At 28.7% G+C, this 23,953-nt stretch overlaps 3 protein-coding genes across 4 annotated transcripts; 2 read left to right on the top strand and 1 right to left on the bottom strand.

Moving 5' to 3' along the window:
* The first annotated feature begins 2,024 nt into the window (after nucleotides 1–2,024).
* On the top strand, nucleotides 2,025–9,005 carry LOC149054872 (uncharacterized). Its single transcript, XM_089229842.1, has 13 exons — nucleotides 2,025–2,859; nucleotides 2,964–3,014; nucleotides 3,223–3,297; nucleotides 4,783–4,971; nucleotides 5,038–5,291; nucleotides 5,352–5,623; nucleotides 6,410–6,632; nucleotides 6,700–6,960; nucleotides 7,145–7,516; nucleotides 7,589–8,122; nucleotides 8,196–8,290; nucleotides 8,459–8,661; nucleotides 8,766–9,005. Exons 1-13 carry the CDS (start codon nucleotides 2,744–2,746, stop codon nucleotides 8,890–8,892), a joined length of 2,772 nt encoding a protein of 923 aa, XP_089085968.1. The 5' UTR covers nucleotides 2,025–2,743; the 3' UTR covers nucleotides 8,893–9,005.
* A 2,155-nt stretch (nucleotides 9,006–11,160) lies between these two features.
* Nucleotides 11,161–13,908, top strand: LOC107168634 (nuclear pore complex protein Nup93-like). Its single transcript, XM_015518120.2, has one exon. The coding sequence runs from the start codon at nucleotides 11,291–11,293 to the stop codon at nucleotides 13,706–13,708; it is 2,418 nt and encodes an 805-aa protein (XP_015373606.2). The 5' UTR covers nucleotides 11,161–11,290; the 3' UTR covers nucleotides 13,709–13,908.
* Nucleotides 13,909–14,928: 1,020 nt separating this feature from the next.
* On the bottom strand, nucleotides 14,929–23,903 carry Su(z)12 (Polycomb protein Su(z)12). 2 transcript variants are annotated; one of them, XM_089229843.1, is made up of 11 exons: nucleotides 23,475–23,903; nucleotides 22,750–22,796; nucleotides 21,800–21,980; nucleotides 21,604–21,692; nucleotides 21,360–21,540; nucleotides 19,812–20,014; nucleotides 19,605–19,740; nucleotides 19,297–19,526; nucleotides 18,956–19,239; nucleotides 18,270–18,461; nucleotides 14,929–18,179 (listed from the first exon to the last, which is right to left on the bottom strand). In XM_089229843.1, the coding sequence occupies exons 1-11, from the start codon at nucleotides 23,563–23,565 to the stop codon at nucleotides 17,459–17,461; spliced, it is 2,355 nt and encodes a 784-aa protein (XP_089085969.1). In that variant the 5' UTR covers nucleotides 23,566–23,903; the 3' UTR covers nucleotides 14,929–17,458. The 2 variants fall into 2 exon arrangements, with proteins under 2 accessions (XP_089085969.1, XP_089085970.1); XM_089229844.1 differs by having other exon boundaries at nucleotides 18,276–18,461; nucleotides 23,475–23,897.
* Nucleotides 23,904–23,953: the final 50 nt, after the last annotated feature.

Below are 23,953 nucleotides of genomic sequence, written 5' to 3' on the forward strand. Positions count from 1 at the left end.
ATTAAGGATTAAATATAATAGTGTGCAGTATTACTTTTGTATACTGTATGTAGTCCTGTAAACTGTGTTAAAATTTTATTTGGCCATTTATTTTTCGTGGATCAGGTTTTATTTATATAATACACTACAGGTACTGCAGAGGAAGCCTAGGCACACTAGCCCCTGTGTGCTATGATGCCGATGATTATAGTGTCAACCTTTTAGTTTTGAACTTCAACTGTTCAACTATATTTTCTTATGAGACAATGAAACTTTTAAAATTAGATAGAACATAATAGAACTCAAGATGATTGTACTCACATTTTTGATTCATTAGAAATTAAAAAAAAAAAATAGAACCAAAGAATACATTATATTATATTATGATACATCGTGTATGTAAATATTTCATATTATATAGCCGAGCTGTCAAATCATAGTCCAAAAAACTAAGTGCTAAAATATTGTAAAAAACTAAAGCGAAAACAAGCATAATTTTCTTAATTTAATGTTAGATAATAGGCCAATTCATTTTAATATTTATAAGATAACTGTGTATAGCAAAAATGTTGTACATTTGTAAAACGTAGGTAGATAACAATATTTACAGGCATGGCGTATTTTTATTTTTTTATTGATTTATTACAAATTTGTAACTAAACAACTCAAATGCTATCTACCTATATTATTATCTGATAATCGAGTTTTAAATTTTATAAATACTCTTTTAATGTTCCAAGATTATTAGGAATTTTAATTTAATACGCAGTGGCTGTATTTCCTTGTAAATCCATCTAGCATTAAGTCAGACAGCCAGCGCCAAGTGTTCCGACTTCCGGAGGACGTCAAGTTTTCTTTCCGAGACTTAAAGAATGACGTTCGTGCCTATGAGATTATTATTATTATGATTTATATCATTGCGTCGTGTGAGAAAAGTTTCACACCATCAGTGAAAAAGTTTCATGGTATAGCCATAGCTAATTGGGCCCAATTCATCAGGTGTGTAGTGGCTCACCGAATAACCGAGATTTTGGGTTGCTTACACGAATTATTTGAAACACTATTAGGCATCACCGTGAAATTGGTAGATTGTTCAAAGCTAAAAACAAATGAGATTACTAAATTTCAGATTATGAAATTCCAAAAAATAGGTGACAAGAAAAAAAATGTTGCACAAAGGTCACACTGAAAAAAGGTCTCAAAAAATATCATCTTACATAGTCAATGATAATATAATATTATTATAGTAGGTATAGTATAATTATACACCTATTATATATTTATTTTATATTATACTATAGAGTAGATATAAAAATTATTATAATTTATAGTATAGAAAACCCTGTGCTGCCGAGTCAAACTAAATGACACCAGTGAACTTTAAAGGAAAATCTTTTAAAACAATACTTAAGCTCAATAAAAATGAGTATGATCTGGCAGGCGGCAGCACGTCTAGACTATATGAACTATGAGGCGTATAACAATAAAGCTAACTTATAAATATGAGACAAATGTTATTTTTTGATAACACCTAAAAATCACTAAAAATATGTGGCTCACTGATTATTTATTTAGTAATTTGTATTTTCTAACAAAATATGTTTGTACAGGTGGGATAAGTCCTTAGAATTATCATCAGCAATACGCAAACACATATTTATTAGATGAAAACCACCACTGCAGTGTTACAATAAAAATTTATTTCATCACGATTGCCTATATTAACCTTCTTACAATGAAAATAATTACTTTTTAAAAACCGATACAAAGTTGGATTTGATAATTCAAAACTATAAATATTAACATAAATTAATTAGGTATAAAATATAAATAATACGCATGATATAATAATATAAATACAAACACTGTATATAATATATATATTTAAGAAAATATTAATAAAATTAAAACATTCATAAGTAAAAACAAAAAAAAATAAAATAAATTATAGTATTAAACCTTTATTTCAAAAATATATTTTATACGTTGTTGGGTATATTGGTATATAATATTATACTGTTATACTTAAGAGGACGCTACACACACATTTTTGCCACCTAAAAACATGTTTTAGGAGAATCGCTCTCCTTTGGGCTGTAGGTATCGCACAAAAATCAAATCTTGACTACTTAAGGATAACAATATTATCTGTGTTCCTATGTTTTATTATGATTATAACTTAACTCAATAATTTTTTATGGATTGTAGAAAAGTATAAAAAAACTATATATTCAACATTTAATAATTATTACTATGTTAATGCTATCTAAAAAATAAAACATAGGAACACAGACAATATTCTTACCTTTATGTTAACGAAAGTTGGATTTTGTACGATTAATGTAACCCAAATGAGACTGATTCTCCTGAGACATGTTTTTGAAAAATATTTCGTATTTGTAACATGTAATAGTCCCGTATAATGCTGCCAGTGCTACTCTAGCGGCAGTGTTCTAAAAACGTACCCATACACGTACACCGCGCGCATAAGCACCGTACCGCACCATAGGTCGAAAATAGCTATCTATCGCAGGCCCGCATAGTTTATAAATATCCAAATCGTCGATACGAAAACAATAATACTGCCGATGATATTATAATTCCGTATTATATTATTTTATAAAATATGAATTTATTTCATTGTGACTTCTACATCCAACAGTGAACGTCAAACGTTCGATGTCAATGCGATTTTATTTATTTTTACATTATTTTAACTTTTACTTGGCATTTGCCACTGCGCTGTGAAACTTGATTTTGTATTATGTCTCCGTACAAAAAAGCACGTACTGTTAAAAAAAAAAACAGACAGCGTAAATTAGATATGAAGACCCGGTTAAGTATGGCAGGTATGGCTAAAAAAAATCGGCATAATAATATGTAAGTATATATTTACTACCTAATTAGTTGTCTATCGACTATCATCTGTTTATAAAATTTCAAACTTGAATACCCATCATGATTATTTTTTTATGATTTTAAAGAGAAATAAGGCAACATTTGAGCCTAGAAGAGCCTAACATTGATATTGTCGAGTAAGTTGTAATTTATTTACAAACTCGATAATTTAATTTTATATGTGTTCATATGTTTTTTTGTTGTGATTAAAAAATATGTTAAATTAGTCATTTGTAAACTATTGTATAGCAAATATGGTGTTTAATTTTCAATTTGAAAATATATTACCCATACATAATACTATAAATACCAATCACATATATTATGATATTTGATATTTATTAGTATACAACTCGCGGAAAACGGATCAAATCTGGTGACTTCAACAATAATTCATAGTAATGTTTTGTCTATATCTACGTAAGTATATGTAAATCTAATCTTAAATATAAATATATAAATATATAATATAATAATAATAACTTCAAGTATACACGATTTACAATATGTAAAAACCGGGGAAGTTAACCTGCTGTATAGTGTATATCAGTGGACCTCGGTCATAGAGTAGGTCACTATAATGGCTGTAACACGATTGCTCCCGTACGGCCGTACTACCGTTTCACCTACAAAAAACACAACACTATTGCGCTACGTGAAATATAGGTCTTGCCCTTATAACAATGTTCCAATTAATTTTTAAAAATACAGTCGGGGTGGTAAACTTAGCCTAAGTTTTTAAGTACTTTATTTTCCCTATATTTATGAGTTATGACCAGTTAAAAGGCATTGGAAAATTCTTATAAGGGCTAGACCTATATTTCATGGAGCGTAATCATGTTGCGTTTTTTGCATGTAAAAAGGTAGGACGGGCGCAATCGTGTTTCACCGACTATAATAATGGATGTGTTGAATTTTATGGTGTATAGAAAATGAAAATATAAACATTCAGTAAAATTTTCATGTAGGTATCTACGGTAATTCGTTTTTGAATTACAACAAAATAACAAAATCGCTACATGAGAAATTGAGTGAATATCCAATCTTAGAAAAATATGAACTTAAAACGCTCAACGAAATTTAATTAGATTTGCTTGTAGACATTTATTTTGTTAATAAAGATAAACAATCTTATGAGGAATCTCGTATTACATTTTCAAATCTTAGATTTAAGTAGAAAAATTTTTATGAATTTCTAACTCAAAATAATTTGCAAATTTTCGTCAAATTTACGTATTTTGTCAAAATTTGAACTTTAAATGCTTAGAAAAAAAAATTGTGACTACGGATTTTTGATATTTTTCATCTACATTTGAAACAATATATTAGGAGCCTTCTATTAAATTTTCAAGAATTTTTACCCAACAAATAAAATGTTATTGATATTTATAGAAAAAAAATGGAAACTGAAAATGTCCGTAAACAGCTCAAAATAAGTCAAAATATTTTTAAAATGGTGTGGTGTGTAGAAAATGCTTATATAAATTCAGTCAAAATTTCATGAATCTACTTTCATTTATTTTAGAGTTACAGCGAAAACCAAAATCGATTTTGTCGAAAATCGGGTTTGCGTAAAAATTCCCGTTTTTTCCTTAATTTTTCATTTGTTTATCACGGCTCTTATGAAAACTACTGGAAAATTTTACTTTTGACCCCCCAAAGTACCAACTAGATTCACTTTCCTATCAGAAAAGGTACTGTTGAAGAAAATCGAAGCATTTTTTCTGTCCTAAAACGTGATGACAGACACAAAAAAAAAAAAAATAAATAAAAAAATAAAAAAAAAAAACACACATCATTGTAAAATCAATACATTCATCACTTAGCTCCGTTCAGAATCTAAAAAATAAATCATTGTAAAATCAGTACATTCATCACTGTTCTGAATCTAAAAACTTAATATAGTGATTCACAAATTTTTACCGCTGAGAAACACGTAAGTCCGTTTGCTCCTGAAAATACTAGTACACCACAAAGTAAAAGGCAGAAAGTAGTTGAATCGTCATTTGGATTTGGTCAAGAAAATGGATCCGAATTGTTGGAATATAGTTTAGATACTGATTATAATAGTGAGGATAATTCAACAATTTCTGAGTATGTCATTATTTTTTATAGCGATTTCAGCATTTAGTTGTATTTTTTTTTATATAATTATTATAGAAGTCTTGAAGGCCGGAGAATTGTGGATATCAAACACTTGTTTGATCAAATACAAAATAGTCGACATAAACCTTTTGACTGTTCATTTTTGGATATGGCATTTCAATCAGAATGTCATAAAGGATACCTGTCCGTATTTAGTTTTCGGTGTAAAATGTGTAATAAGAGTTCATCTTTTACATCTGAAAATATTAAGAATAAAGATAAATATTTGCCCATCAATAAAGCTATTGTAAATGGCAGTTTAGCAATTGGTAATTAAATTATTTTTCTAAAATTATTTTCAATTTGTATTAATTATTTATATTTTAAAGGTATTGGACATACGCAGCTTAGCGAGTTGTCGGCATCTATAGAACTCCCCTCTTTATCAACAGTATCTTATTTAAAAAATTTGTCCGTTATGAGCAATTCTATTCAAGAAACGGCTTTTGATGAGATGATAAAAGCTGGTAATGAAGAAAGGCAAATTGCCATCAACACTGGTAATGTTGATGAAAATGGTACACCGCTATGCACTGTAGTAACAGATGGCCAATGGTCAAAAAGATCGTATAAGACTAAGTATAACTCATTTTCTGGAGCGGTAAGAAACAATAGTTTTTATTTTTTTGTACCTATTATTATTTATTATCATAATTAAGTAGGTTACTGTAAATTATGTGTTTAATTTGAATTCAAAAAATTAATTGTTTGTATATTTTATTATCTAGTATAATTTTCACATATAAGGTAGGTATTATTATTTTAATTAGCTATGTTATAATTACATTCTACAAGTATTTACATTACCTATTATAATATTAAAGTTGACTTTTTTCTGTCCGGATATTTTTGACTAAACTGTTTTATTAAGTAATTTCGTCCAAATTCGAACTTAAAATGACTATAAAAATAAAATATAAACAACCAGTGAAAATTTCATGTATCTACGGTCATTTGTTTTAAAGTTACACCAAAAACTAAAATCGATTTTCTGTAAAACAAATTTTGCGTAAAAATTCCCGTTTTTCCTTAATTTTTTTTTTGTTTTTCACGGCGCTTTTGAAAACTACTGGGAAATTTTAACTTTTGACCCCCCCAAAGTACCAACTAGACTCACTTTCCTATCAGAAAAGATACTGTCGAAGAAAATCCAAGCACTTTTACTGTCCTAAAACGTGATGACAGACACAAAAAAAAGAAATAAATAAAAAAAAACACAGATCATTGTAAAATCAATACATTCATCGTTTCACTCAGAATCTAAAAATTCAAAGCTTTTACATCTTTTTTACCTGTAGCTGTATTTAAAATTGTGTACATTTATAAATTATTTTGTTATCTCGTATAGGTACCTGTTTTAATAATATAATTTTAAATAATTTTACAGGCTACTATTATAGGGTATAACACCAAAAAGGTGTTATTCGTTGGAATTCGCAATCGGTACTGTTCCGTTTGTGAACGGGCGAATAATTTAAATATAGAGGCACCAACTCACAAATGTTTTTTGAATTGGAATAAAGCATCAACGGCAATGGAAGCGGACGGAATAATGGAAGGATTTCTTAACAGCATGAGTATGCATGGTTTAAAATATAACAAATTAATTGGTAAATTATATTTTTCAAGAAATTATATTTTCCACTTTCTATATTATATATTAATTATATTTTTCAGGTGACGGTGACAGTAGCGTCACCAAACGAATAAACGAAGTTATGCCGTATGGACCAGATTTCAAAATTAAAAAAATTGAATGCAGAAATCATCTACTGCGAAATTATATGACGAAATTGAGTGCCCTTTCAAAAAGAACAGAATATCCCATTATCATACGTAACTTTATAATAAACAACACTCTGAGATTTCGGTCTGATATTAGGAAAGCAGTTAGATATCATTTGAGCACGGATTTAACACTTCAGCAAAAAACAACAGGTGAACATAAAAAAAAATATATCAAATTTTATGAATATTTTGGAATTACCAAATTTATACACACACAAATATATAACATTTATAAAACTAAAACTATATAATAACTAAAAATTATTTTCATTAAACATTTTTATGGTTATTTCATATTTCCTTGTTTTTAATTTTGTTTGAACAATATTTTTAGGGCTTAGAAAAGACATATCAAACGCTCCATATCACCGTTTGGGTCAACACGACAGTTGTGCTTCATACTTTTGTACGGGGCCAGAAGTTGGTAAAATAAATTTTGTTCCTGAGGCAGAAATATCGGGTTTTATGGCTGAATTCCGAAACATAGTATATAGGCTGCAAATAAACGCTGATAGCTTGTTAGAGGATGTCGATAACAACCCGTGTGAGCAGTTTAATTCCCTTATTAATAAGCATATCGGAGGCAAGCGAATTAATTTTACACAATCTAATAATTATCAAACACGGGTCCATGCTGCTATTATTGCACATAATTCAGGAAACTACATACGAACTATAAATAAGAAAATTATGCTAAAAAGCCCCGGTAAATTATTTAAAAGTATTTATTTATACATAAGCACCTGTACATTGTAATAATAAAATATATTTATAATAGGAAAATTTGCTAAAAAATATTCAAATAATATAGACCGGATACGAAGTAACACAACAATGAGACGACGAAAACTTTTCGCTGCGGGAGTGGTACGATCCAAACCGAAAACAAAATCTAGTGCGCCGGACAAAGACTATGGCTTAGCAGAGCCTTTGGATGACCTCTTTAGTCTCAGCCCAGAAGCTTTTGCTGAAAAAAAAACCGCATTTTTAAAAAAACTGAATGATGTCGACATAGACGAGGTTGAACAAATAACTAGAGGGCAAAGTCAATGTGATGCATGGAGAAACGAGCGTCGAAAAAGATTAACAGCGTCTAAGTTTGGAGAAATATGTAAAATGAGAGAGAACACTAGCTGTAAAATCAAAGTCCATAACATTTTATATAAGTATCCGACAATGTGTAAATCAATGAGCTATGGTATTGAAATGGAGCCTCATGCTAGGAGACAGTTTGAAGAATTGAATGGGTTGACCGTACGTACTTGTGGTTTGTTTATTGACCGAGAATTCCCTTATTTGGCTGCAAGCCCTGGTAAAACTAAAAATTATTTATTTTTATTCATAATACTATTTTTAACTTTAAATATTATATTGGATTGTTCAAGATGGGTTGATAGGTGATGATGAAATACTAGAAATTAAGTGTCCATTTGTAGCAAAGAATACGAAGAGTGCCATTGAAGCAGTGGAAAATAAATTGGTAAATCTCTTATTATTTTGTATAAAACAATACATTCTTTACTTTGTTTAAAATCGAATAAGTTTAAAATTTAAATATTTTATGGAAAAATATGTACAATTTTATTAATTAATACATAGTCTATAATCGCAATGATATTTTTAAATTTCATAAAATTGTATTTTTAAGCTATCATATTGCACCATCACCGAACAAGGCAATATTTTACTTAAAAAAGACCATATATACTTTTACCAAGTGATGGGTCAATTACGGGTCACAAGAAGAAATGTATGCTATTTTGTCATACACACGCCCAATTGGACTAATGTTGAAAAAATCTATTTTGATGTATCTTTTTGGCAGAAAAAAATGGTCGATAAACTAAAATTGTGAGTGATTTAAACAATATATGTTTAAATTTAAATATATTATATATATTATATTTTATACATATATTAGGTAATATAATAATATATTATTATATTTTTTTTAGGTTTTATATTGAGTGTTTATTACCCGAAATCATAGACCCTCTATATGGAAAGCGAATAAGTATCTCTGATATAAGAGAACCAAAACATATTTTAAATGCAAAAAAAAAAAAAAATAACAAATTATAATAATACTTCTGTTAAAATTATAAATGTTTTTTTATTTGTGTAAATATTCCATATTATTATAGGTATTGTGGCAATAAAACCAGCAATTGAAACAAAATTGTTTTAATTTATAATACCTTTTTGTTTTTTTTGAATAAAAAATAATATGTTTCTGTTCAAATAGAATTGACACACGCAATAAGTAATATTGTAGCTTTTTATATAATTATATTTGAATAAGTAATAATTCAATAACTACAAATCAAGCTATGTTGTATTACCGTATTTACTATATAAATATTGCTACATATATTTAGGTAAGCAGCAGCTTTAAAAAAAAAAAGTTCGAATGGATACGCACGGATATTAAAAATAATACCGCGGCGTTTACGTGTGTGAAATTTATATTGATGCGATCCGTCATGGTCGACCGTTCAAGAAATAATAATCGGCGCTCCCGAAACGGCCAGACGCGCTGAATGAGCAGTGCCACGGACTATGAGTAGTGGGCGTGACTTAAACGCCGCGCGCTTGCGGATCGCCAAAACACTTAACAGCGCGTTCTCTCGGCCGTTGTATACTTTTCGCTTTACGTGTAGCGTCCTCTTAATATTAAACACGCCAGTGCGTATATAATATTACAACATTAATTATTAATATCCTTAAAATGGTTCTTATTAGAATAAAGCCAAAACAAGCATCTCGAATTTTGGATTAAATTTGGTTACAAAATCGTCTGAAAATTTCGAGCAAAATAAATCATTATCAAGGGTACCGAAGGTGCTGGGGTGACGTCTCGCTGGCATCTGGTAGACTTGAATAGGTTTTTACGGGATTCGAGTTAAGTCAGGGATCTCGAATTTTGGATTACATTTCGTTACAAAATGGTTGCATAATCTGAAAATTTCAAATCAATCGGACCATTTTGAAAGTCACCGGGTTAATTTAAGTTCGAAATTATGAACTTTCTTGTAAGTTACAAAAAAAGTTATCATGGTTACATTTCGTTGCAAAATGATTACATAATTTTGTGAAATTTTAAACTCGGGGTGCTGGAGTGACGGAGCTAATATAATATATTATATAATTATAATATCAAAGATCTTCAGACGTTCAGACTCAGCTGAAATGGGTCCATCTTAAATCTAATAATCTATCTTACACACTGTGATAAATGATAACAATTCACCGGTATCGTGTATAGTACGCCAAGGTTCCACTGGAAGCGCTAGCAGCGAGCCGGTTATCGTCTAATTTGAATATTTTGAATTTTGATAAGAACGTTTGAGTATTGAGTGTTGACGGTGTTTTTTTCATGCAGATGAGCCGATGGCAGATGCTCTATGCAGGCATTCGGCCATTCGGGCATTCGAGCATTCGGGCTTCGGGCATTCGAGCATTCGGGCTTCGGGCATTCGGCAATCGACATTTCGGCGGCTCGCCAAACCACGACAGTCGCGGAACCGTAGCATCATATTACGTTAAAAATATTTCAATTTTTTACTCTTTCGATAGTATTTGACAGTATCTACTATCTAGCCGTGTTCCGATCACAGTATAAATTTAAATTATTCTGTGATATAACCACAGATTATATAGTCATGGGTCATATTACTCTATGGGTGTAACGCTTGCAGTACATGGAAAAATGTGGCTCTACCTATTTAGCCTTTGTTACACATATTATATTTATTGCATATTATTTCTATTTATAATTACAATAGTTTAGTACATTTATATTTTATACACACCTATTAGCTCTTAGGTATTAGCATTTTAGTATTTAATGTATGCTACTTTAATGACATTTTAATGTTTATCCTCAAGTATTATATCACAACAAGAATGCGACAATATTCCAATATGGAAAACAAAAATTAACAAAAATAAATTCAAAGAAAAAGAAGTATGCTAAATTAGCTATTCCTATTTAGTCGTAATAGCTTTTAAATTTTAATTTACAATTATTTTCAGCAATACTTTAAAATTGAATCAATACACTGCATATTAAGTACTTAAAAAAATGTTAATTTCGGTTGAATATATAAGCAAAGATTATTAAAGAATTAATAGAAACTATAAGGATATATTATTTATTTTTTAAACAGTAGTACAGTACCTAATGAATAACGATGATCACTGGACAGTCGTGGACACCATATTGTTCTAATATTGTTCTATGCTGGACACTGATGTATTAATATTTCTCAGAATGGATCATAGATGGCGTTAAAATCGCACTTAAACCAGAAGCCGTTACACTGTAGTTCCATTGATAACTATCTCGTTTCCAGTCCTGTTTATCTTAGTCCACATGTTACTATGTTAGTCCATGGTCCGTGTCAGTGTGTCACTACTCATACTCAGTAGTCAGTTCTCATTAGTCATTATTCACTAGTCAGTACGCGTGTATTTAATTATGGCCGGCAACACCGATTGGAATTCGATCGTGATGACGGCCGAAAAGCTGCAGACCAACGCCATCACCGATACGGGTATGCCTAGCGTCACCCGGAACATCCGACAGTTGTTGGACGCCGCCGAAAACCTGTGGACGAAAGTCGGCGTGCCGGGCGTGGAGGCCAAGGGCAATGTGTTCCTGTGCAGCCGCGGCGTGGACGCCCCGCAGGTGCCCAAGCAGTTGGAAAAGCTCAGCTCCGTTGGCTCGATGGACACCCTGGACCCGAAGCCGGACATGGACGTGGACAGCTTTGTGAAGAACGAGGTGCAGAACGCCATACTCAGCCTGATCGAGTCGGTGAAGAAGAGCAACGAAGACTTCATCGACAGGCGACAAAGCGAGGCCACTAGCAAATGTTGGAGGAACAAGAAGATCAATATCATCAACTCATTCCCTGGCTACGTGCCAAACTCATCGTCGAGCCCCGGTTCAAGTGTGATGCCGTCCATTGCCAAGCTCAATACCACCAACTTTGGCCTGAGCGCCCAGTTGGACCAGGTCGAACTCGCGTACGCCAAACACTTGTGTGAATACAATCAACATGTGGAACAACACGGGGTTCAAACCGACATTTTGCAGTCTTTCACGACAGCGGCAGAAATTGCCCACGACGATCGCATTAACGAAATGTGGAAGATAGTCAAATGCATGAGTCAGATCGTGCCCGAATATGGTTCCAAGTATGCCAGGAGTTCTGCGGTCAACCAAAAAACTATGATCGCAAATGCCAGAACCTATCTCGAACAGAGGTATATCGTGTTCATGAAAGGCTATGTGAAGAGCCACATGTCCAAAGCAAAACTTGGCGGTATCCCGGGCACTTATCCACTTGTGCGAAGTTTTGTCAGTGTCTACATCAATCAGTACAACAACCCTGATAATCTATTTCATGACGGTGTTCCATTTTGGCCGCTGGTATATTATCTAAGTCGCTGTGGTGATTTAGAATCCGTTGTACGCATTTTAGAAAAAAATAATCAGGATACTACGTTACTAAATGCTTTTACAAACATAAGAAATAACCATAATTACATGAGCTTAAACAATCAAGGATTTACTACTTCAATGGCATGGGACTCCAATGATCCATTCAAAAAAGTGATTTATTCTTTAGTCTCTGCTATTGATGTGTCGAATAAACATTCAGATGTGATCAAGACTGCGGACGATTATCTGTGGTTGAAACTATGTCAAGTCAGAAATGATCAAGACAAGCTCACATATCCTGTACTCCAGTCTATGATCTATGATGAATACAAAGATCAATTCAGTGAAGTCCAGCCCATGTCTTATTTCCAATTGCTTTTCTTAACCGGTCAATTCGAATCGGCTATTCAATTTATTTTCCGTCACCCAAAACTTTGTTGTCACGCCATACATATAACTATAGTTTTGAACGAAATGGGTTTACTGTATTTGCCTAATGACTTTAATCAGCCGATTTTATCCAAAGATGGCAATCAAATGGATAGATTAAATATAGCCAGAATGATGAAAATGTACTGTGCCAAATTTGAAAATCAAGACCTTAAAATGGCCATCAACTATTACTATTGTCTGAGACACACAGAATTTGAAGGTACAACACTTTTTATTTCCTACGTAGCTGACCTTGTAATTGAAACGGATGAATATGACAAAGTGTTTGGATACTTGAAGCCAGACGGAAAAAAACTAAACGGTATTTTGGACTCTTTAATTGTGTCTGAAACACTGAAAATGGATATTATTAAAAAAACAGCTACACTTGCAGAACAAAAGTGTGATCTCGAGGTGTCGGCTAAATTGTATGAATTGGTGGGTCAGTACGATAAGGTACTCGAACTTGCCAACATTATGTTGAGTCGAGTCATTCAGCCAGATATCTTCACTTCGTTGGATAAAACTCATAACACGAAGAACAAAATGTTTGAATATGCTCAAGTATTAAGTCAGCGACTGACAGGAGTCGAAGCTAATGTATCTGAAGAAGCCATTTTCACATTTAACATGTTAAAGAGTGTCATTGTATTTTTCGAACAGTACAACAATCACAAATACACATTAGCTTTTGACGTGCTCCAGACAATTGGTTTGATACCGTTGGCTTTAAATCAAGTTGAAGAACGGCTTAGTTCATTTAAAAAGTACAATGAATTAATATTGAGAATTGTGCCTGGAGTGATGACGGCCACAATGAACATGTTGTATTCACAATACAGTGACATCAAAAAAGAATCAAATAAGTCGGCCAGGGATCCAGAACAAATGCATGCTCAGTTGGAATACATCAGAGAAAAGGCGAAAGCAATTACATCGTTTACGGGCCGTGTACCATTCCAAATAAACTCTGAAGTTATTAATCACTTAGTACAAACCGAAATTCTATTATATTAATTTAAATATTGTATTCTAACAATGTGCTAATGGATGGCACTATTATTCCTGATTATATTGTTAAGTAAATAATTACAAAGAATTTTGTATTTATGATTTTTGGTTAAGTTTAATATACAGTCTACATTAATGACCTCATTTGTAAAATATAATTTACTTAATACCTCTTTGCCTTTAAAATATATTTTATACAATCGCTATTTGTTGAATTTGTTTTAGAATTATTTACATAAGATGGGGTATAATTAATTGCAGGATAAAATATTCAGGAACCCAATAATAGAAAATCAGATATATTTCATAGAAATATGATATCCTGATTGTTGTATTGAATATAGTGCATTCATTTCCATTCATGCATTTACATCACACAAATAAATAATGCAATATAACTTCCGAATAAATAAATATTAAAAATATGTACTTTATTTTTTTAGAAGCGATGGAAAACTTAGTAGATCAGCTTAGTCAGTATGACGAAAAAAGGTATTTGTAGTTTTTCGACCATAGATATTTATGAGTGAGGTCCACATGCTTTTTTTTTTTAGTCAAATTATTACACTTTAATGTTATGAAAAAATTAAAAACATTTTTCCTATATTCTAAAAATGAAATAAATGTTTTTTAAGCACAAATAATTGATGTTCATCAAAATGTGATTTAATATCCTGTAAATTAAAAATATCTGAAGAGTGAAGACAATTATTTAATCGCTAGGTAAATTTTTTCACAACTACATCACAATATATTGGTCAACATAAAAAAAGTGATGAATTGAAAAAATAGAAATTTTATCTTGGTCACTTATCACATGAAATAGACATTATATACAACACAATAAGTAAAAGTTATATTAAAGAGAATAATTAGTAAATAGACATTTTATGTTTGTATGAAGAAAGTCCAATGATACAAATTCAAAATTAGAATTAATTTTTTAGGTATAAATGTATTTTTTTGTTAGTATTGATGATGTCTCCAGGCCAATACAGTTTTAAGAGACGTGAAGGAAACAACAAGATTTTCTAATATGATGAAAGATTAATAATAATCACAAAAATGGAACACAAATTTATTGCAACCTACAAAGAAAAATTGTTTAATTTGGGCATAAAATACATAATATAAGATAATTTGTATTCTATTACAGTTAAATCATAGTACTTTTTGAATAAGTTCTATTTTTCATACCAAATTTTTAAACAAATAAATTTCCATAATATGATGTGAAACCCACAAATATAATATTTTTTATAATATAATATAAATTACAATATATTGATATTATATTTGTACATACTATTAAGATTGGATAAAATGTATTACATTACTTTTTTGTAAGAATAATAAAAGTTCTATTACAATGAATACGCTTTAATTTCTAATATTATAATAATATAATATATACATCACATAATATAACATAAAAAAAAAATATATATATATTTTTAAGGTGATTTTTTTGGTCTATAAATAAATAAAAATTAAATGCCTACCATTATTTAGATACTAAGGCAGTGAACTAAAGGCAGTGTAAATAAAAACAAATTACTAGTATTTTTTGAAAATAGATTGCTAAATATTAATTATAAATCAATAAGTTTATTGAGAACTCTTAATACTTAGTTCTAATAAATAAATCCCAACTTTAAAATTAAAGAGCTTGAAAAGTCCTTTTACATAAACACATATTATTTTAATAAACTAAAATACTATTGTTAAGTTTCATTATTTTTAAATATGAGTATTATAAATTGTATTAAGTTGACCACCAAATGTGAGATTACAGTATTACTAATAATTTTTTGGTCACAACAATAGTATTTTTTTTTAATTGTAAAATACCTTCAGTCTATAACTTAAAGGTGCAAAAATAGCTAATAACATTTAATGTTATACATTTTTCAATCAAGTTAGAGTGCAATATAATTTAAATTATAATGGAGTTTTAGAACAAACTACTATTTAAAAATCAAAACAGTTGAATTTATGATTTATTAGAAATAATTATATTTCATTTACAAAAGAAAGTTAGTAATTATTTTTAAATAAATCATAGGTCATAAATAAAATATAAAAGAATAAATAAATAATTAGGTTAAGTATAATATTAAGAAAAAAAAACCCTGTATAAATATTATGTGAATATACCCAAAACTAAAATGTAATGTTTTTTTATTCAAACCCAATGCGAAATATAAATTAATTATATTAGTATACAGACTTAATTATTTATTTCATTGATCATTAAAATAAAATGTCTATGCATACAAGTCTTTTAAATTTAGTATTAAAAATAAATAAATTCAAGACAACATTGCATTAACAAAGAAAAAACTACTTAGTTATTTTCAAATAAGTTTATACATAAAACCAATTACTTCAGTGGTCTAATTATAACATTAACTCATAGAAATATCTAAACAATTACATACAATATTAAATGTCTAGATTAATATCAAATATTAAGTTAATAATTATTAGGATTAACATTTCCAACAGTTGTACTCTTAATATAAAAAAATCTTTAAAATAATAAAAGTAGGTATACATAATAATGTACAACTGTAAAAGCCAATAGTTACAATCTGCAGTTTACACATAATACAGGGGGCTAGTGTGCTAAGTTATATGATATTGAAACACTAATATATTTTATAAATGGTTTTTAATTTTTAATAAGTGATTGTATGCAAATACTGTAATGATATATTGCACATTATAACGAATAACCAAAGAATACTGTACTCATAAATAAATTAAATCTAAATATTAAAAGCCTAGTTAATTTGAATGGTATATTATTTAACATTACAATTGTTATAAATTTTTATATGCAAATAAAAATTACTCCAATTATTAAAAATATGAACAATATTCATTAATTTAATCAATGCACAGTGGAACAATAACCCTGTTTTGATATCTACAATCTTAATTGTTTATAAAACAGCAGTTTTAAGAAAATTTAAAAATACATCATCCTCCCCCCCCCCCCAAAAAAAAAAAAAACTAAAATTAGTTTATTAGTATATGTTTTATAATATTACATCAAATCTTAAGTTCTAAAGTAATATTGATCAAATTCAAGTATATTCTTAAAAAAAAAATTAATAACACTAAACTATGAACAGTAAATAATTCATTACTTCATAACCTCCCAATTATACATGAATTCAGACAAAACTTTGTATATTTAAATATATTATATTAATTATAAATCATTTAAAATATTTCATTTAGCATTTATTATTTGATTGTACTTGATTTGAAAACAATAATAAATACATACATACACAGATACATATGAATTTTAACTGAAATATTACAATCATATGACATAAAATAATATACAAATATTATTCCTGCTAAAAGTAATAAACATCTAAAATAATATTTATTAAATATATAATGGTGTGTTTATAATTTATAAGTAATAATAACATATTTAAAGAACTCCTTTAATGTATAATACAACTATTTCAAAACATTTTTGGTGTAACTAGTATGAAAATGTTTAACAATCTTAATTATAAGACCAAATCATTAGATTTTTTTATCCACTGTACAAAGATTAAAAATAATAAAACCAAACTTTATGATCACAAAAATAAAAACATTTTATACGTCTTTTTACATCTAAACTTACAGAATATTTATGACAGTAGTGAATAACTCATTTTAAACTTGGGAAATTTGTTTAATTTTATAACAATTTTTGTCGAAATTATCACAACAATAATTACCTATTTACTTTCGCCTTACAGATTCAGACACATTAGTCGGCAATTTTTCAGGAACTGGTTTTTTCTTATCAGTCAATATAGGGAAAGTCCTACGTCGCACTGTGAGAGTTGCAGATATCTTATGATCTTCACCATTCAAAGATGAGCTATTTCGTTTTTCTACTGGTTTTTCTGACTTATCAGTTCGCACAGCAGATTGAGATCTTGTTGTAGACCCTCCTTTTTTGTCACTTTTTTTATCAAGTCTCTTTTCTTCAATAATGTTTGCATTCTTAGTAGCAGGAGGATTTTGTCTTGTCGAATTTCCTCCTTTACGACCATTTTGTTGTTTAATTACTTTCCCTTTTAATTTATCTTGGAGTTTTAATGGGTAAAATGATCCAGCAGGCTTACGTCTGGTACCAATATCTGATTGTAATGGACTTTGTACCAAACATCTAATTTCAGTACGATCTTCTGCCTTTTTAGCACCTTCTTCACGCCAATATTTCCGCTGTGCTTCAAAAGATTCATACAAAACATTACTAGCTTCTGAATCAATAGCTAAAATATCTTGTAATTTTTGTATGGTCGTATAAAAGGTTACTGGACTTATAAGACGTAAATCACATAAGTTGCAAAGATGTAACATAAAATTTCTATATAAATTATTCCTGAGTATATATCGACCTTTAGATTCAACAAACATGCTTAAAGCTAATGATATTTGGCAATCACCAACAAATCTGAAAGTAAATTTTTAGTAATTAGACTTGGTATTAACAATTAAATGTGAATACATTTACTAAATATAATAATATAATGTCTGTATTCACCCATACCCCTCTTTCATAACATGCAAATTCCACATCTTCATCAGTTCTTTTTCGCCATCATTAACATCTGTGAATTCATCAATCATCATTGCAGTCTTTTTCCTCAACCAAATAGGATCACTTTCATCTTCACTATCTACATCCATTTCTCGTGGATAAATAGGAAGACATGTTGATGTGTGATGATATAATCTGAATGTTAAAATTTGTTATTAAATAAAATTAACTATTACTTATAATAAATCAAGTTTTAAAAAAGTTATGCAAAACCTAATATAATACATAGTTTTGAAATGAATCTAGATACAAAAAAATTAAACGATTGTTCTATTCCTTGATTCATTTCAAAAATACATAATAAAAATTGTTAATGGTTTGCGTACATGGTACATAAGCCATAAGGATTGACTAAAATTATGGTTAGATGTTGGTTTCAGTACTAAAAATTAAAATATAGTATGGTTACTACATGACAACTAACATATTAAATGTAATGGTAACCCTTTTATATAGTTTACTCAAGTTCTGTAGTGTATAATGCAGCCAACTTGCTGTGCACACCATATTATAGCAGGCATAGTGCTCACATATCGTTGAATCGATTGTGATGACAAACAAGTGTTAAATGATAGCCGCCATCAAGTATAGTTCTTTACTTGAATAGAAAATAAAATATCTATATTTACCTATTATGTCCAGTAACATATGGCCTTTGACCATCATATCCATCAGTATCTTCTAGTTCATGTAGAAACTCAGACAACGAAGCACGCCTGAGTCGTTTTGGGTGACAAACTACTATTTTTGATACAACTGCACGTCTAACAGGACCAACTCTAGTAATACGATAACCAACATTTTTTGATTCATCTCTTTGTGGTTGCGCAATTAAATCTTGTGGACTACCAATGTAACAACCATCATAGTGCTCATTTATTGCAACGTCAATTCTTGCACCAGATCCTGTTGGCTGTATATTTTAATTTTAAAGCAAGCTCAGCTTAAATAACTTTATAGTACAACTTACAACATAAGAAAATGTAAAGCGAGCATGACATAATTTCAAATGCTTAAGTAATGCATATAATGTAAAACAATCCAATGTGCACCATGGGCAGTGTAAATCTTCACTAGCTTCAGTCTGTTGACGGCTATTATTGTTATATAAGAATTGGTATACTATTTTCAACTTATTGGATGACGAATCTAGAGAACCATTTGCATTTTGAACACTGCTACTTCTTCTTGAATTTGATGCTAAAAGAATATTAGCCAAATTAAAAATTGGTTTTTAGTTTTAACAAAAAAGAAATATATTATATATATATGTAATACTTGGCCAATTATTTTCTTTATTATCAACAAGAGGATAAACAATAGCAGTACTATTAGGCTCTGTTGACCACTTTAAACGTAACTTGATCTTTTTACGAGTTTCAAATGCACTAAATTGTGGTCCAGCTCTTACTTCCTACAGTTATAAAATAAGAGTAAAAAATGCTAAATGAGTAAAAAAAATGATAAAGACAAATGTTTAAGTACTTTGAGGCGTTCCCATGAACATGATTTTCCAGTAGCTAAATTGGGACTTTCACCACTAATTTCTTCTACAAGACAATCATAATCACCATCTTTAAGCAAACATCTATTTTGTTTGTCGTGTATAATTAAATTTGCACCAATCTCTTTTTTGACTATACCATTACCCTCTTTAATACTCATCCTTCTTTTTTTCTGACTCGGCTCTGAAATTAATAAATACAAAGTTATTTTATTACTTATTAGTTATTATCAGGGCTTGGGACTTTTAATATTTGCTAATTTTTTTTGCTCAACATAAAATCTAGCAGAGTGCAATGGAGACTCATATCATGTTACAATGATCTTAAATATAAATGTTGAAAGTGCTTTTTTTTGCTTATTTGAATTGTTTTTAAACAAATTGCTTTTTTCAAGTTTTTCTGAATATCTTTGCTTTTTTACATATTTCTGCTTAATTATGACACATAAACCTAGAGGTTTTAGTTAGTTTATATTTTTTCCACGGTAAAGCTAGAATTAAAAATATTTTTTCTACTTTGTACCATATTTCCTAGTAATGAACACGGGGACCGGCATTTGTTTGCTTATCTACTAATAATTCAATGCAATAGAGAAGGTAAGAAAAATTTTAAAAAAAAACATTTTTTTTTTTTTTTAAAAATCAATCAATTTTTCTTTTGTTATTCTTAAAAGAAAATACATTTATTTTACAGAAAATCTATAAGAAGTACCTAACCTATTCAAAAAGATTTGATATTTGTAACATACATTTTTTTTAAATTTAAATTTTTAAAATAATGTAAAAAAGAAAAATTGCATTTATAGTTTTTGTTGTGATTTTTTAAAATTGTAAGTGATATTTTAGTGCTTATAATCATGTTTTTAAGTGCTTTTTCAAGTGTTTATTTTGATGATTTTAAGTGCAATAAGTCCTGAACCCTGGTTATTACCAACTGAATTGCATAAAAAATAATTAATTCAATAACAATCAAAATATTATAGATTGATAAAATAATATGATGAATAAATTACAATAAATTTAACCGAAACTAGAGATTTTACAACTGCATCAAAACATTTTAACCATTGGAATGGAATACTACTGTTATTCTATCAATATTTTTATTATATAAATTTAATATATTTTAAAAATTTGTAACTAATTCACATATAAATCTTTGTTCTAAAATAAAATAAAGTAACAATTTATGTGGTTTCTCCCATATATTTCTAATAAATAATTATGAATAGTTTATTTTTACAATAAAAACTAAAACATTGTAGATTAAACTATGTTGCAAACCAAACCAAAAAGCAAAGCTTAGATTAAACTAACATCAAAATTCAAGATAATTTATAATGCAATAGTAAATTTGAAAATAAATTAGATCTTTTCTATAATTAAGATAATTTAGATGAAAAGTTTAAAAACATTTAAGCAACTATACACAACATCTCAAAATGTATGAAATTATTTGTATTTATTATGACCAGAACAATTTTTTTAAATCTTTCTACAATAATATACAAGTTTATTATTTTACTCACCAGTGTTTTCAGAATCTGAATTTGAAATGACATTTACAACCCTTACTAATAAATGATGTGATTTAGATACATGTCCTTGTGCATTATTAACTGATTCAACAGGAATAGACACAATTGGTGATTGTGATGTTAACTGGGAACAAGTTGGATTGACAGGAACAGATGATAAGCCAAAAGAAACCTAAAATGATTAAATAAAATTTATTAAAATAATAAAATTATGCTTAAAAATGTGTTATCCTACCATTGTATACGGGCAAACATCTTTGCGTTTTTTGTGACATATTTTCACGAGTGTAGTTTCAATTTTGACTGGTCCGTTTGAATTGTTCACTTTAAAAAAATAATATAAAAATTAAAAATAATATTGTATAATAAAATACAAAACTTATATAATATTGTTATAACACAAAAATACGAAACCGGTATAATAAAATTACTTTTATCATCAAAATATCCAATATAACTTATTGTCAAGTATCGTTTGTTAAATGTTTTCTTTTCATAAACTTGATTTTCAACATTGCTTAACAATGAATCAATGTCTAATTTCTTTTTCGGACGCTTTGGTCTTGGACGATTTGCTCGCATGTAACTTAAAGTTCTGACTAAAAATAATGGCTAAAACAAAAGAAATAAATCATAAAAAAAATAAATTCTAAAATTTAATATTTATCAATGTACAGAATATAATAATTTAATTTATGTATATAATGTGTATATACATAAATATAATATTCTAAGTACTATAACCAGTATAAATCATTTGACAGCTCAAGGTAATTTTTATCATATTTAATATTTATATAGTACACTCATAATTTATTCTTACCTATTTTTTGATATTGGCACAATTATGGTGTAGAAAGCAGATTAATTTTAATTGTTATTATAGTAATATAATATGCATGACTTTAGTTTAATAAAATGTATAAGAGTGGGAGCAGGTTAATTTTCTCTAAGATATTTTAACATTTGGCCAACAAATTACAGACATCATTTAATAAAAAAATTTACTTTATTTTGTTTTCCACAAAAATTTACTCCAAATTATATTATAGATAATAATAAGTAGTAAATACAATATTAGGGGTCAAAAACCAGTCAAATACTAACTGTTACTTCAAAAATGCAACTTAGACAAAAAAAACAATAATAATTAAACTACTGGATGATAATTCAAAGCAAACAAATAAACACTAATTAAATGTTGTTTACAATATTAAAAGGTAGGAACATCAAACTATAATAATAAACTATAATTTATAATAATAAATAACATTTTTTTCTACATTACATAAAAAGTATTATTTTTAGTGTTATAGGTTATATCAACACTGTAAACATTTATAGAAATTAATACTTAATTTAACAATATTTACTAACTTACCGAAAACAAACTACGATTTCTTAAATATTTGTAAATCTGGGTGGGTTCTGAAAAATATATATTTTTTAAATTAAAATAAACCTCGAAAATAAACTATTATGATTATGATATGCAAATATATAAATAACCAAAAATGTTTATATTTAAATGTACTTATAACAAATTTAAATCTAATATTATCTATATAATTTATACTTTACCACCAATAACAAGAAAACAAATGTACTAACTTTAATTTTATAAAGGTTCAACATTTAACAAGGAATAATGTACGTTTTAAAAAAATAAATAAATTAGATTATAAAAAAAAATCTCAGCATCAGTTTAAATTCATATTTTTCTAATTTATCTACCTTATTTTATACTTAATAATAAAAACAAGAAACTCCTAAATTTAAAATTAACCTAACTACCAAAGATTCAGCTCATTAATTAATTATCTATTCCAAATAATTATATACCAATTGTTTTTATAAATTAAAATGGGTATAAATCAAAATTACAGAAGATATAAATTTAAAATAAAAATTATCTTCTAATTGTATTGGTTAGAATTGATAATTATTTATTTTTGCAAAAGATAATTCTAATTGGTCAGAAATCAGAGCAGACAGTACCTATAAAATCAGCTATTACATACAGTGATTAGTAATACATTTTTCAACAAAAGATATAATTTGAAAACGAGAATAAGTAGATACCTAAAATAACCAACTCTAACTTACTTTCGAATGCCTGTAGGAAAAGTTCATGATCGGCCTGTGCGTGATCCATTCGGTTTTTATCTAGTTCTTTTTCTCTCTTCTTCGGAGCCATTATAAAAAAACCGGTAAACTTACTATGCCTAGTAAAAAGTATAGGAAACAAAAATTAAATAGTGTGTATATGAATCGGTAAACAAAATTATAAACTGTGTAGTAGTTAAAAAAAACTCGTAAACTAAAACTAAAAAAAAATACGTAAATCTAAAAAGTGAGGATTGAGGAGGGTAAACAATGGAAGCGATCCATTGGCAAAGGGCGAGGCGAAGGCAACGGGAAGTCTACAGCCGTTCCGGGGGACAACGACCGATAACGAGCTTCGCAGTGTTGCCACGTTACGTAAAACAATGTATCCTATACATTCATTTAAATAAACAATAGACATCGGAAATTCCATCTTAAACACAACAATACAAGAGTTTTGTAGGTAAAATATGAGTCAA

The sequence above is a fragment of the Diuraphis noxia genome, unplaced genomic scaffold (genome assembly GCF_037042655.1).
Source record: "Diuraphis noxia isolate RWA-SAM2 unplaced genomic scaffold, SU_Dnox_SAM2 contig0005, whole genome shotgun sequence".
In the NCBI taxonomy this organism is placed as follows: Eukaryota; Metazoa; Arthropoda; class Insecta; order Hemiptera; family Aphididae; genus Diuraphis; species Diuraphis noxia.